At 45.6% G+C, this 12,824-nt stretch overlaps 1 protein-coding gene across 8 annotated transcripts in view; it reads right to left on the bottom strand.

Annotated features, from left to right (window-relative positions):
• Positions 1-12,824, bottom strand: part of EBF1 (EBF transcription factor 1) — a 397,534-nt gene that overhangs the window by 149,007 nt on the left and 235,703 nt on the right. For all 8 annotated transcript variants that reach the window (XM_032477200.1, XM_032477206.1, XM_032477205.1 and 5 more), the window contains exon 7: positions 8,927-9,008. In XM_032477200.1, coding sequence (XP_032333091.1) covers positions 8,927-9,008 — 82 coding nt within the window. The remainder of the gene's footprint in view (positions 1-8,926; positions 9,009-12,824) is intronic.

The raw sequence follows: 12,824 nt of genomic DNA on the forward strand, positions 1-12,824 counted from the left end.
CACACACAGATTGGTGGTTGCCAGGGGTCAGGGACAGAGGCAAGGTGGCTGTGCTGTGATGGAAGGACAGCAGGAGGGACCCTGGTTTCTTTGAAACCAGCCTGATTGCTAGTTTCTATCTGGCCGAAATTGGACACATATGTCCAATATATTGGCTGTAGTGACAGATACACAGACCCCACACATGATAAAATTTTATAGAACTAAAAACACATACACACAAAGAGTACAAATTAAATATTTGCATAAGATGAGTAGATTGTATCAATGTTTATATCGTATATGGCTACTTTGTAGTACAATGTAATATAGCTTAATAGTTTTACAAAAATATTTACACTGGGGAGCCTGGGTAAAGGAGACACAGAATCACTCTGTGTAACTGTGTGCAACCACACGTGAACCTACCATTATAACAATAAAAAATTCAACCAAGTAAAAGGCATCAGCAACCAGAATGTCTTTCAATAGGTGAATGGATAAACAAACCGGTAATCCATAGGATGGAATATTATGCAGCAATAAAAAGGAATGAACTATGGAGGAACAAAAAGACATGAAAGAACCTTCAGTGCAACTTGCTAAATGAAAAAAGCCAATCTGTAAAGATTGTATACTGTATAATTTCCAAATACATGACATTTTGGAAAGGGGAAAACTATGGAGATGGTAAAAAGGTCAGTAATTGCCAGGAGTTAGGGAAGCGGAAGGGAAGATGAACAAGTGGAGCACAGAGGATTTTTAGGGACGTGAAACCATTCTGTATGACCCTGTAATGGGAGATACATAACATCGTGCATTTGTACAAACCCATAGACTGTGTAACGTAGTGAGTCCTAGTGTCAACTATGGACGTTAATTAACAATAATGTATCAATACTGGCACATCAGTTATAACAAATGTATCATACTAATGCAACATGTTAATAATAAGGGAAACCGGGGGGGGGGGGTTATTAAGGGAGTCAGTGAACTCTGGGAGCTTCCCCCTTGTTTTTCTGTAAACCTAAAACTGCCCTACAAAATAAAGCCTATCGGGTCAAACTTCCACGCTCAACTTCACACAGTCCACATTCTCCACCCAACCTGCCTGCTGAACCACTCTTTTCAGACTCCTCCAATGAGTCACAAACTGTTGATATATCAGGATGAATGAGATCAGCCAATCTAGTGGCTTCCAATGAAGAGTTTCAAATGTAGTGATGGGAACAACATTGCAGAGAGGGAATGCTGACTCATCCACAGTAAGGCTGCATCCCAACACATTCATGAACTCTCCTTTGTTGATACGGGATCATATCGATTCCGTTTGGAAACCCTGGTTATCTCACACACACGAGGAACTCTGAATTGGCAGTTTCACGTGGCTTCGAATAATTTTAAAATAGAGAATGCAATGCTTAATAAATGCAGTTAGGCTGAAAAAAAAAATATCATCCCAAGAGGTTTGTAGGAGAGAATGACAAAAGGTGTCCTCAAGTAGTTATGATCCTGCATATCTGCCCACTGCCTCCTCTTACAGCTTGGAGAACCCTGGCCCAAGGCTTTAAAACATCCTTAAGATCATAGGACAAATTAGGAGCAGAGACAAGCCTGGCGGGAAACTTCAGACTCCAGGTCCAGTTCTCACCCACAGCCGCTTCTGGCCTCCCAGTACAGACTCCTGGCTGAAGCCCTCTCTCCTCCCACTCTCCTGCTATCTTCTAATATACATACATCCCTGTTTTCCATCTGATTGGCTACACTTCAGGTATTATTTACATAAAAATGGTCTGCGGCACTTGGATCTTCATTAATTTTGTCCTTTAAAATATCCTTGACTGGTATGGAACGAGATATTCTTTGAAACCAGCCTGATTGCTAGTTTCTATCTGGCCGAAAGATCCCAGATAACTCACTAAAAATCATGGAGGATGCATGAATTTACAGGAGGTAACAGAGTGGAACCGTGGGAGGGAGGGAGAAACTGAATCCCATCCACTCGTTAAGGCTCAGGGGAAAAATACCTCTTCTCTTCTCAGTAGGACAAACACAGACACTTCGAAACCCTTGGACACTTGTGCTAAACTAATCCGGACCATTGGACCCTAGACTCGGCTTCTGTCTCCTGAACTGTGACACGTGCCGGGCAGAAAAAGCTCATCGCTGATCTGAACCTGGTGTCTCTCTCCGTGGGTCAGGACAGTGTGGATGACTCTGGATGGTGCTGCCAGCATTGAACTGGTGCCCTCTGTTTATATGTTCCCACTGGCCATTCTAAGCAGCAGTAAGCGCAAACACACAGAAATGCTGGCGGGACTGTGGTGCACAGATGTGGAAACTGAGCAAGAAAACAGCACGTTAGTCAACAGCTCAGGTTCCAGGGTCACACAGTCCTGAGTGTGAACCCCAACTCCACCACCTGCTAGCAGTGTTAGCTTGGATAAGTCACTGAGTCATAGGAATAAGGGCCAGCCAGGCATTACTCCATGTACTAGAGGAGCAGCAGTGAACAAGCTCAAGTCCCAGCCCGTCAAGACCTAAGTCTGTATTAGGGACAAAAAAAGGGGTTTTCAGACGCTAATAAGCAAGGAAAGCCAATTTCGGAATGTGAGAAGTTCCAAGAAGAAGATAAAATAGGGGAGATGCCCAGGCGGGAGCCCCTTTTGATTGGGTGATTAAGGAAGGCCTCTCTAAGGAGGTGGCATTTTATCTGAAATCCAAGGACAAGTATCCAGCCATCAAATGATGTGGCAGAAGAACTCCCCAGGGAGACGAAGAGCGAGTGCAAAAGTCCTGAGGCAGGAATGAGCTCAGTGTATTTGGGGAAGAGGAATGATGGAAGAGAAGGAAGGTCAGTGCTCATAGGGAGCAAAGCAAACCAGGGAAAGAGGTAGGAAAATAAATAAGATTATACACGTAAAACACCTAGCACAGTGTCTCACACATAATAAGAGCTCTGTAGGGTCCAACCTCAAAAGTGGAAGAATGTAAGAATATCTTGCGGGTAAGTCTCGGTACGCACAGGCATCCTCAGAACCAACATCCATCGGCAACACGATCAAACCAAACGCTTTCACATCTGTCCTTTCATGTACTTTACATTTTCTTTCAATAGCAACTGTACTTAATGTAGGAATTTATTTCCTCTAAGTGCCGAGCTACCACTCATCAAACCCCGTTCATAAGGATTCCTTTTCAGTGATGCATATTTCCTGCCAAGGCCCAGCACGGGGCTCATGCCAAGATACATATTTGCCCAATAAGCCGTAATGGTTTAATATATCAGGTTGAAAATCCACCATTTGTATTTACCATGTTATGTGAATTAATCCTGTATCCTGAAACTATCATTAGAGCTGCTTTCAGTATAATTAATCAGCATGGTGCGTCTTGAAATTATTCTGTATGAAGAGAGGGATTGGAGCTCGGGCCCCCAGCATTCTGTTGGTAAAGAATTTAATTGCAACATGTGCTGTTTGTCAAAACAATGTAAGACAGAGGTGGGGGACGGTGGGAGGGAAATAAAAGGGTTGAGAATATTTCCTTCTTCATTTAAGTGCCTTTAAAAGCAGACCGAGGCTGCAGAGTTTGGGCATATGTCTTAAGAATCCTCTAATCATGTCCTATGTAACATTGATTCAGATCCTCTGTGGGCTTCTGAATAAATAGCAAGGATTCTCCAAAATTTATAGAATTTACCAAACAACAAAGAAGGCAGGGAGTTGCCTCCTAATGTCATTTACCATGTCATCATCTCTAAAAGACCACATGTTTTTGGTGGGACTTTGGGAAGAACAAGTAGGTGGTTTCTCCACGTATTTCCTGTCCTCCACTCCAAAGGACTAGTAAGTGAAAGAAGAATGCTCCTCTCCCCAGACAAACACGAGATGAACGTGAATTTGGGACTTGCTGTTCCCTCTGCTCAGAAAATGCTCCTGGCACCTCTCGGGATGATTTATCCTTAACTGTTAGCTCTGACATTAAAAGTCACCTTCTCAGAAGTTTTCCCCTGGTTACCTGCTTTAAAGTAGGTCCCCTGACCCCATCCCACACTGTTGTTCTCTCTCATAATATCCCGTTTCATTGTCTTTATAGCAATAATTAAAGTCTTTCATGACTTGTAATTATTCGTACACATTGTAGCAGCTGATGGTAATTTCCCCCCATATATCCACGTCCTTCTTCCTCTTGTCCGCGACTAGGCAACCTCAGGCCTCTCTGTGGTTACGTGTGGCCACGTGACAGACTTGTAGCCAGTAGGATGTGGGCAGATTTGACAAGGATCCATTTTAAGACCAGGTTTTTAATAAGTCCACGTGCCCTGACCATGCACTCTTTATGCTTCAACTGGATGGATGGAGACAGAAAGGTTCCAGGGCAGAGTGGACATACAAAATGAAAAGAGCCAGGTCCCCAGATTACTTCCTGTATAAGATCTGCTCACCGACCAGGAACACCAGCCTTCCACCATTACGTTAGCAAAAAATAACCTTCTGTTGTATGTGAGCTGTTATATATTCTTTGGTCTATTTGTTACAGCAGCTATTATTGTCCTAACTAATAGACCCCAACTGGAATATACATCTTATTAGGGCAAACACTCCATCTCTCTTGTTCATACACTCACCATCTACCCTCTCAATAGATACCAGTGAGTGTCTTGCATTTATGTTCACACACAGTCATAGATCTAACATTCATACGCAGATAGAGAGTTATGGCCTGTGGGAAACCTTTATCAAAGAGGTGAGATGAATTTGGAAATGTCGCTTTACTTCCCAGACTCTGGGTATTACGGTACCCACTGAGATGGCAGCTGGTACCCCATGCCTGCGCCTCCCCTCACCGGCCTGACTCTGCCCGCCCCAAGAAGGCAAGCTACTGATAAGGATTTAAATCTTAACCTTGAATTGTCTCGCTCCCGTCAGTTAAAAACCAGACCCGTGACATGGTTTTAACACTGTCCTTTGACATTAGCATCTTTTTAGTGTCAAGATGAAGAAACGGGCTCATTTAGTCACAGTGAAATTCTGCCTGTCATGAGCTGTTTCCATCCATAGCTTCCCCCTCTTCCTCCCCACGTCCCCACACCCACCAGCACTGAATGAAGCCTGTATCCACTGCTCTATTTCAGCAAGGTTGTTACCCTAACCACAGTCTGGGGATTTCAAAAGAAAACATCCATTGTAAATTTTTTTTTAAAAAAAAAGGAAAAAAAGATGGTACCAGATTTTCTACAAGGTTGATTCCATACTGCCTTAAAGTATGAACATAGCCGAGCTCTGTAGAAAGTGATTAATTTCTTGAAAAACGCTAAGGTCGCAGTAATTGACATGACCTGTGTAATTAAGCGGTCTCTGTTTACACACCAGAAGCTCGGCCGCTGGGAGGCCTGAGTTTCCTTAACAGAACGTCTTTACACGTCAAGGGATCAGCAACCTTTCTTATGTCTTCCTCAGTCACCTACACAGGCCCCCGAGTGCTGTTCAGAGGAGACACGCTCGGGCATGGCTTCATGGAGACCGCTGGCCTGGTAAGCATACAAAATGGGACGCCCAGGACAGGTGGATGGAGCCCCTTAACAGGCTGGAGGGCACCCTTTCACTCAGAAGCCTCCAGGCCTCCTGTTTTCAGAACTGGGAAAAGCCACACTGAGATAGAGTAAAACAGAATTTTCTCATGCTGAAATGACATACTCTCTCACTCCCCCTCAGAGGCAGCGGTGACATCAAAATATTTGAAGCCAGCTTCCCCATTAGGGTACTGTGAGAAAAATGATGGCGATCGTCTGTCTATTCATAGGAAACTGTCCACCGGTGTCTCAGTGACACCCAGCTCTGTCAGCCAGGGTAGCTGCCGGGAAGACGCATCTCCCTCGTCTTGGTTCCGTCTGAAGAGCTGGGAGCTGATTTCCTAACAGAGTCCTGTGAGCTGCCAGGGGCCACTGGAGGCAGGCTTCATCCGATAAGGGGTCTTTCTCACCCTGGAAAACTGGCCAAAACCTCCGTCAATTCAGTGAAGCTCAGGCAGTCTTCTGAGAAATAGCTCCTTTCTCTAAAACTGCACACAAGTGAACGCTGACCAACACCGCAGCTCTGAGCGGATACAACGCTCCAGTCCCCTTCCACACACCTCCGCGCTCTGCCCAGCGAACCTGCTGGCGCTCCAGCATCCTGCCTACAGATGGTCTCCCGAGGTTCCATCGGGGCAAACACCCCTTTGGAAAACTGCTCCTTGGCTTTCCCGGGGTTCTAACACACACTGGCGGGTAGCACCACTGAGGAATCTGTCATTGTCGACAGAAGAAGAGCTCGTCCTCAACAGCAGAGATGGACTCTGTGGTGGTCAAGGTAGCTGCCCCTACTGAGAGAGGTCCACCCACTGTAGGACCAGTTGGAGAATCACAAGAAAGAGCCGTGCCAGGCAGCCCTCCTGCCTCATCAAAGAGTGTACTCTAGGACAGTGGCACTGTCACCAGGAAGAGTCTGTCAGAGGTCAGCAGGAGTAGGACTCAACCAGTGAATCTCAACCAGGGGCAATCGTGCACCCTCAGCACAAGGGGACACTTGACAATGTCTAGAGACATTCTGGTCTGTCACAACTGGGTTGGGGGTGGGTTCTCTACAGGGGAGAGGCCAGTGACAACTGTCAAATGTCCTACAATGCACAGGACAAGTCCGCCCCCCAGCCCAAAGGACTATCCCATCAAACATGTCAACTGAGCCCAAGCTGAGAAACCCTGGGCTGAACTAATGGCCCAGCTTTAGTTCATCACAACTATTTTCTCCAAAGGCTTACATTTATATTGTATCATGTGCAAATTAGTTATGCATGCAAAATGTTGTCTTTTTGTGAAATAAACAGAATCATCGTTTTCCCTCCATTTTCCAGGTGAGGAAACGGAGGCTTTCCAGAAGTCTAACTCATGCCCCCTCATCTCAGTAGCCCTCTGCTGGATGAAGAATAACTATTTGTCTGCAAAAATAAGGCTTTCTAGACACTCTTAAAAATAACAGACTGAGGGTTCTCATCTCATCTAAGAGCTACATTCCTGTAATTCAAAGCTTTCAGACGTTTCACTAGCAGGTCCTGTGAGGGAAAACAAGACCCCAGAAATCTTACACACATATTCCTTTAAATTCCCAAGGTCACCAAAGCCCATGCCTAGCTCTGCTGCCCTGAGAAATATAGCAAAGTTGATCCTGGTATGCAGAAGGCATCACACACGTCTCCTAGACGTGTTTATTAGACATGAATTGATCTGTGCCTGGATATGACGTGTTCCTACCCTGATCTTGGTCAAAGGAGATACACAGCCCATTGCAAGGCCAAGGTAAGCTACAACACAGTTCATACTGAAGCCCGACCCCATGTTGCAAGACACTTAGCAACACAAACTTAAAAGCATCACATGTATTGTTTCACCAGCAAAGCTGACTCCAGCGCAACACAAAACATCCTGGGTGGGGACGAGGGCACCCAAGTCTGCTCACTTGGGGTCAGAAGCTCCCCAGGAGGAACATTTTCCAGGGACTCAGGATTTCCATTCATCTCTGTCAGGACAAAAGGTGGTGAGGCCAAATGATTTACAGAAATGCTTCAGAATCTCAAGAGAGAATGTCTCCCTTCTGCTGAATTAGTTCTTTCATGAGACTATTAAGCCTCACCTTAAAAAAATATAATCATTTTGGAGACAAAGAGAGCTTGACATCCAAAAATCAGTGCTCAGAATCATCCTTTCCCTCTCTCCCATCAGAGAACATGCAGCTAAGATTTGTCAAGATCCTTTCAGAGATCATATATTTCACTGTGCACTTAAAGCTGACTAACCATACCTAGGAGCACACCTTACACACACGCGGTTTTCACTGACAGACCCCGTGGGCATCCACAGACGGATCATGACTCTGATGGAGAAACTAACATTGACCATGCAAATGAGTTAACCATGAAATTAGATGGCGAGCGACACAAGGGTGTAGAACCTTGCTACTCAAAGTGTGGTCCGTGGCTTTGCCATCACTTGGGAGCTTGTTAGAAAGTAGAATTCCAGGCCCACCCCAGACCTCAGTTAGCATTTTAATAAGACCCCTGGAGGATTCTCAGCACTTTGGAGTTTGAGAAGCATGCATCTAGAACTCAGCAACCTTTCCTAAAACTCAACTACCATTCTGTGTCTTGAAAGTTAACCCACATGTTTTCACATCTTTTTCCTTTAGTAAATGTGTAATTATACGCGGTTAATATATGCTCTGAATGGTGGTGGATCTGACTGATGCTAGGAAACTTTTACGTGTGCTACACAAGGACATTTCTGAAACAGACTGTCACCCACATAGCCCTAGATATGCCCTGCTTCTTCAGAGGCCCATTTTTAATAGATAATTGCTGCTAACAACGTCCAAGATTGAGCAAGAACGTAGAGACAGGAAGCAGGACGGTGACCCAATTCCAAAACAGCACAAAGCTCCGAGTTACCAATTTTCTACTTGCAGAACTTTAGGCAAAGGAGTCATCATTACTATAAGTATTTCACATAACCTGCAGTCGTTTAAGCCTGTGAGAAGCCAAACTAGGTGGGGAAGGGTATAGCTTCAAGTGGTAGAGTGTGTGCTTAGCATCCACAAGGTCCTGGGTTCAATCCCCAGTACATCCCCCCAAAAATAAAAGGAGTAAGTAAACCTAATTACTTCACTTACATTTTTTTTTAAAAGTCAAACAGGTTCAAAGGCATCACTGCATCACCCAGAGCACACAGGTGGTTCAGTCCTATTTCTTCTCTAATATAAACAGCTCTTACGGTATGGACACCTGGGGACCAGGAGCCTCACCCGCTCTTCACCTCTGGGAAAACGGTACTCTGTCTTCTTCTGCCTAAGACTTTTTTACCCTCTCCTGAGACTCATGTCATTATTGAGGTTTAAGAAAGACACAACAGACCCACCTGGAATCTCCGCATGTCACGTGGGTTTCCCGCATTCTTTAGGCAATTTTGGTTACATTTGAGGAAAAATTTCAAGAAGAACCTGTGAAGAAACAAATGACCACAGTTAGCATTTCAGTCCTGACACGGAGGGTTAAAAAAACAACAAAAAAAGCGGTAAGTCACTTCTGGGTCATGAGTTCTGTTCTCTGGACGTTTTCTGAAATAATCAGAAAGAATGGTGTTAGAATATTTTGTTTAAGCTTTAGCCTTTGTTTTGCATCCAAACTGGACCTTCTTTATTAAGAGAACGCCCTCAGTGCTGCCAACAGATCTCACAGAAGAATTAAGCCCCCAAGGAAGTATTTTCACTCAAACAGAGGGTAAGTCTTCACCATAATTTAAGGAGATAATTGCCTGAGAATTACTCTTGGTCCCCAACAACAACATGTAATTTAAGCCCCATAAATTCACAGATGATGAGCCAGCAAAATACACGCTGGATGAAGAGAAGGAGATGGTAAACACTTTCTATCTTAGCATCTCCAGATAAAATAATCTAAATTGTAGTGCTTAGGAGAAGGGGTGAGATTCGCATACTGACTAAAGTCCTTTGACTTTTTGAATTTTTGTGTGTCTCCTTACATGTCTGCTGCAGACAAAGCTGCTTGTGACTGAATAAGGAATGTCCTGCCCCACTGCCAAGTTGGTCTCTGAATTAGTTCTAGAGTGATATCCACAGGTTTTACTTGCTAGGCTGACCAAAGGTCCCAGTTTGCCAGGAACAATTCTAGTCTACACCAGCTATATCAGTGTAAGTATTAATAGTACCCACTTTAACTCTCAAAAGTGCCCTGGTCTGGGTGACAAATTAAATGAGATATTGCTATAACTTTCTGGACTATTTCTTAGGTGGCAGTTCTTAAGGCCCATACCCAAAAGGCAGCCAAGGTCAAGTGTCCTTTTAGGGTATTCTTGCCATCCAGCTGCAATTAAACCTCCCCGCCTGCCTACATTTGGGAAAAGAAGCACTTTAAAAGCCACCGAAAGTTCTTCCTTCCTTTCAACTTTTAGGGCTGTGGATTTCAGGCCCAAATATTTTCCTGAAACATCAGAATGCATTAAAATGTTGCTCAATTAAATTCTTAGCAGAATTGTCTTCTTGTCTTCACCTTTCCCCCACTTCAAGTCTACACTGGAGTAAAACCCCCACCTCAATACACATAATTTGTGAAGAACCATCACGCCAGGATGCCTCAAGTCTGGGTTTAACTCTGGGTACCAAGTCTTTCTATCAACCAAATAACACCAGGGTTCTCTGTAATGAGGTCAGAGCACCAATATTCACCAAACTCTGCCGATTTCTGAATACTCCACTGCGAGATGGCTCAGCAGAACCTCTCCCCACTGGTCTCTTAGAATCAGTCAAGAAGGGAGCATGGCGTGGGAATAACTCTTTGAAGAGAGACGATGATTCTGTGCACCCCAAAGTGATACATTAAAACATAAACCTCTTCCTGAAATGGCTCCTTCAACATCATGCAGCATTTGACCACCCGGCAATAAATGCAGGCTTCGGAACAGTCATTCATCCCTGCTCCCAGGTCCTCTCCACAGAGGCCAACGCTGATCAACCTTCTGAACAAGGCGAAGGACCCATGGAACACGGCTGAAGGCCAACTGTGGAATGTGAAATCCGGCTCCAAGAGCAACACAGTCATTCCCCAGCCCAGCTGGCCCAGCCGGACCCCTGACTTTCAGTAGGGCGGTCTGGGGAAAGGAACGGGCTCTGAGGGGCTGGTCACCATCCCAAGTGCCTTTCTCCTGAGCTCTCGGAACCCCTGAGCTCCCTAGTGATCACAGACTGCTGTCCAAAACTGCTTCAGGATGCGTAGCTCAGGGATGGCGAGGCTGCCATCTTGCTGGGGTTCCAGCCTACATCCAAAGACACTGAAATGGGAAAACTGCTGCTTCTTGCAAGCACAGCTAGTTGGAAGGGAATATTTAAAAGCCACCGAAACCCCACGTCAGGGCTGATAACTGCTAATTTGATAGTCAGAGTCAGCGTGGTACGGTAGAAAAGCCACCATCCTTAGAAATATCCAGCTTGGGGTTCCTATCCAAACTCTACTGCTGTGTGGCTTTGATAAGTAGCCGTACTTCCCTGCAGCACGCTTTCCTTATCTATAAACTGGGTATAACACCAGCCCCTCCGTTTTCAGGCAATTGTGAAAATTAACGGCAATGACGGATAGAGCCTGGCACAGGGTGAGCATGGTGATGGTGGCGGTCACAGTCCTGATGTCTTCCGAGTATTAGGTGCTGACCTCGTGCTCTGAACACGAAGAACTCCAAGTACATTTTCCCAGTCAACCCTCCTGAATAACCTCTATGAGTCCCATTTCATAGATGAGGAAACTGAGGTTCCAGGAAGTTAAATACCTTGCCCCAAGGTTAGCAAATGTGCATCTAGCACTCAAATTCAGACACAGCCTGTGCTCTTAACCATTATGCTACAGCAGTTTTAACAATAAGAGAAGTAGTGCAGTATTGATATGAATATTAACTGTACCATCGGCAGCAGTTGCTCTACAATGGCAATTGCACAAATACGAGTAAATAAGAGTCATCGTAAGAATAAGACAAATTATTAGCACTATCATTTCCACATATCAGCAACGTGAATATTGCGGAGGGAGACCTTACCGCCTTTTTCTGTCCAGTGGGTACCTCCCTCCCCGGTTCCCCAGGGTTGACAATATTTGCCGCCTGTGTGTGTTTAAGCCATTGGAGCCCAGACCCGACAGCCAGATTCAGGTTGTGTTAGAAGGAGCTGTCAGCACACCCTCTGACACCTTCAAGTCAGACAACTGCTGGCCACCACGAGGGGGTCCATCTGGTGCCAAAATGGATTTTGAAAGACAGGCAAACAGGACGCTAGCTGTGCCAGGGAGGACCAGAATCAAGGGAGCAGGGGATCTTCTGCCCTAGCGATGCGCCAGGGCACGGCGCCTGTCACCAGAACCATCGTTAGCACAAAAGCTATGTCGGGCACACACCCGATCCCCGTTACCCGAAGCTGCCCTGTCACTTGGCAGGCTGGCAGACTCCCCTGCCCACCCTCTCGACAGCGGATTGCTTGCTGAAATTGAAAGCTTGACCATCTGTCATGGGGAAGAGACGGCGTCAACTGGTGCCTGGGGCCTTGCACAAGCCCTTATGTGGCAAAGACGCTCTGAAGGGCTAGTTCTTTTGGGGGAAGCCAGCCCTTACCCCAGGGGGAGCACCAGGAATTCTTTCAGATCTTTCCTCCAAGTCGATGCCAATTGTCTGACCCTTTCAGATCACACTTCCTTAAAGGAACTGGGGGGACTCAGAAGTAGGAGTTAAAAATATCTCCACTGAGAGACAGAGTGAGACGTGGAGCATAAATTCGGGGGGGGGGGGTGATTTATCAGGCTGTTTTTAAGGTATCTGTAAACCTGGGGACACGTGCACATCTGTTGGCCTACAAAGACGACCTCAGGTTCTGGGGGTGGCGGGATGCTTTGAACAAAGCAGAGATTATTGTAACTCAAAACCTCACTTTTGTCCAACAAAGTACCACATTTTGTGGGGCGGGGGTGTTTGTTAAAGTGTTGTCAGGGGAAAGAGTGTGCCGCCTTACCCCAGCCGTGGGAAACTGACCTCAGGCAGGATGGAGAGCCTACTGGCCCTTCAGAATTCCAGAGTTCTAAACTACAGGAAACAGCCCAAAGGACCAAGTCCAGTCTTTTTTTCTGGGGTGGGGGGGGGTGGGGTGAGAAATCTGACACTTTTCAGTTAAGTTTCAATACAAATACTATCTTATGTTCATATACTGTTAGATTATCCAAAGCACGTATACCCCAAGAACCTCCCTGACTCCTCACAGAAGTCC

The sequence above is a fragment of the Camelus ferus genome, chromosome 3, assembly GCF_009834535.1.
Source record: "Camelus ferus isolate YT-003-E chromosome 3, BCGSAC_Cfer_1.0, whole genome shotgun sequence".
Classification (NCBI taxonomy): domain Eukaryota; kingdom Metazoa; phylum Chordata; class Mammalia; order Artiodactyla; family Camelidae; genus Camelus; species Camelus ferus.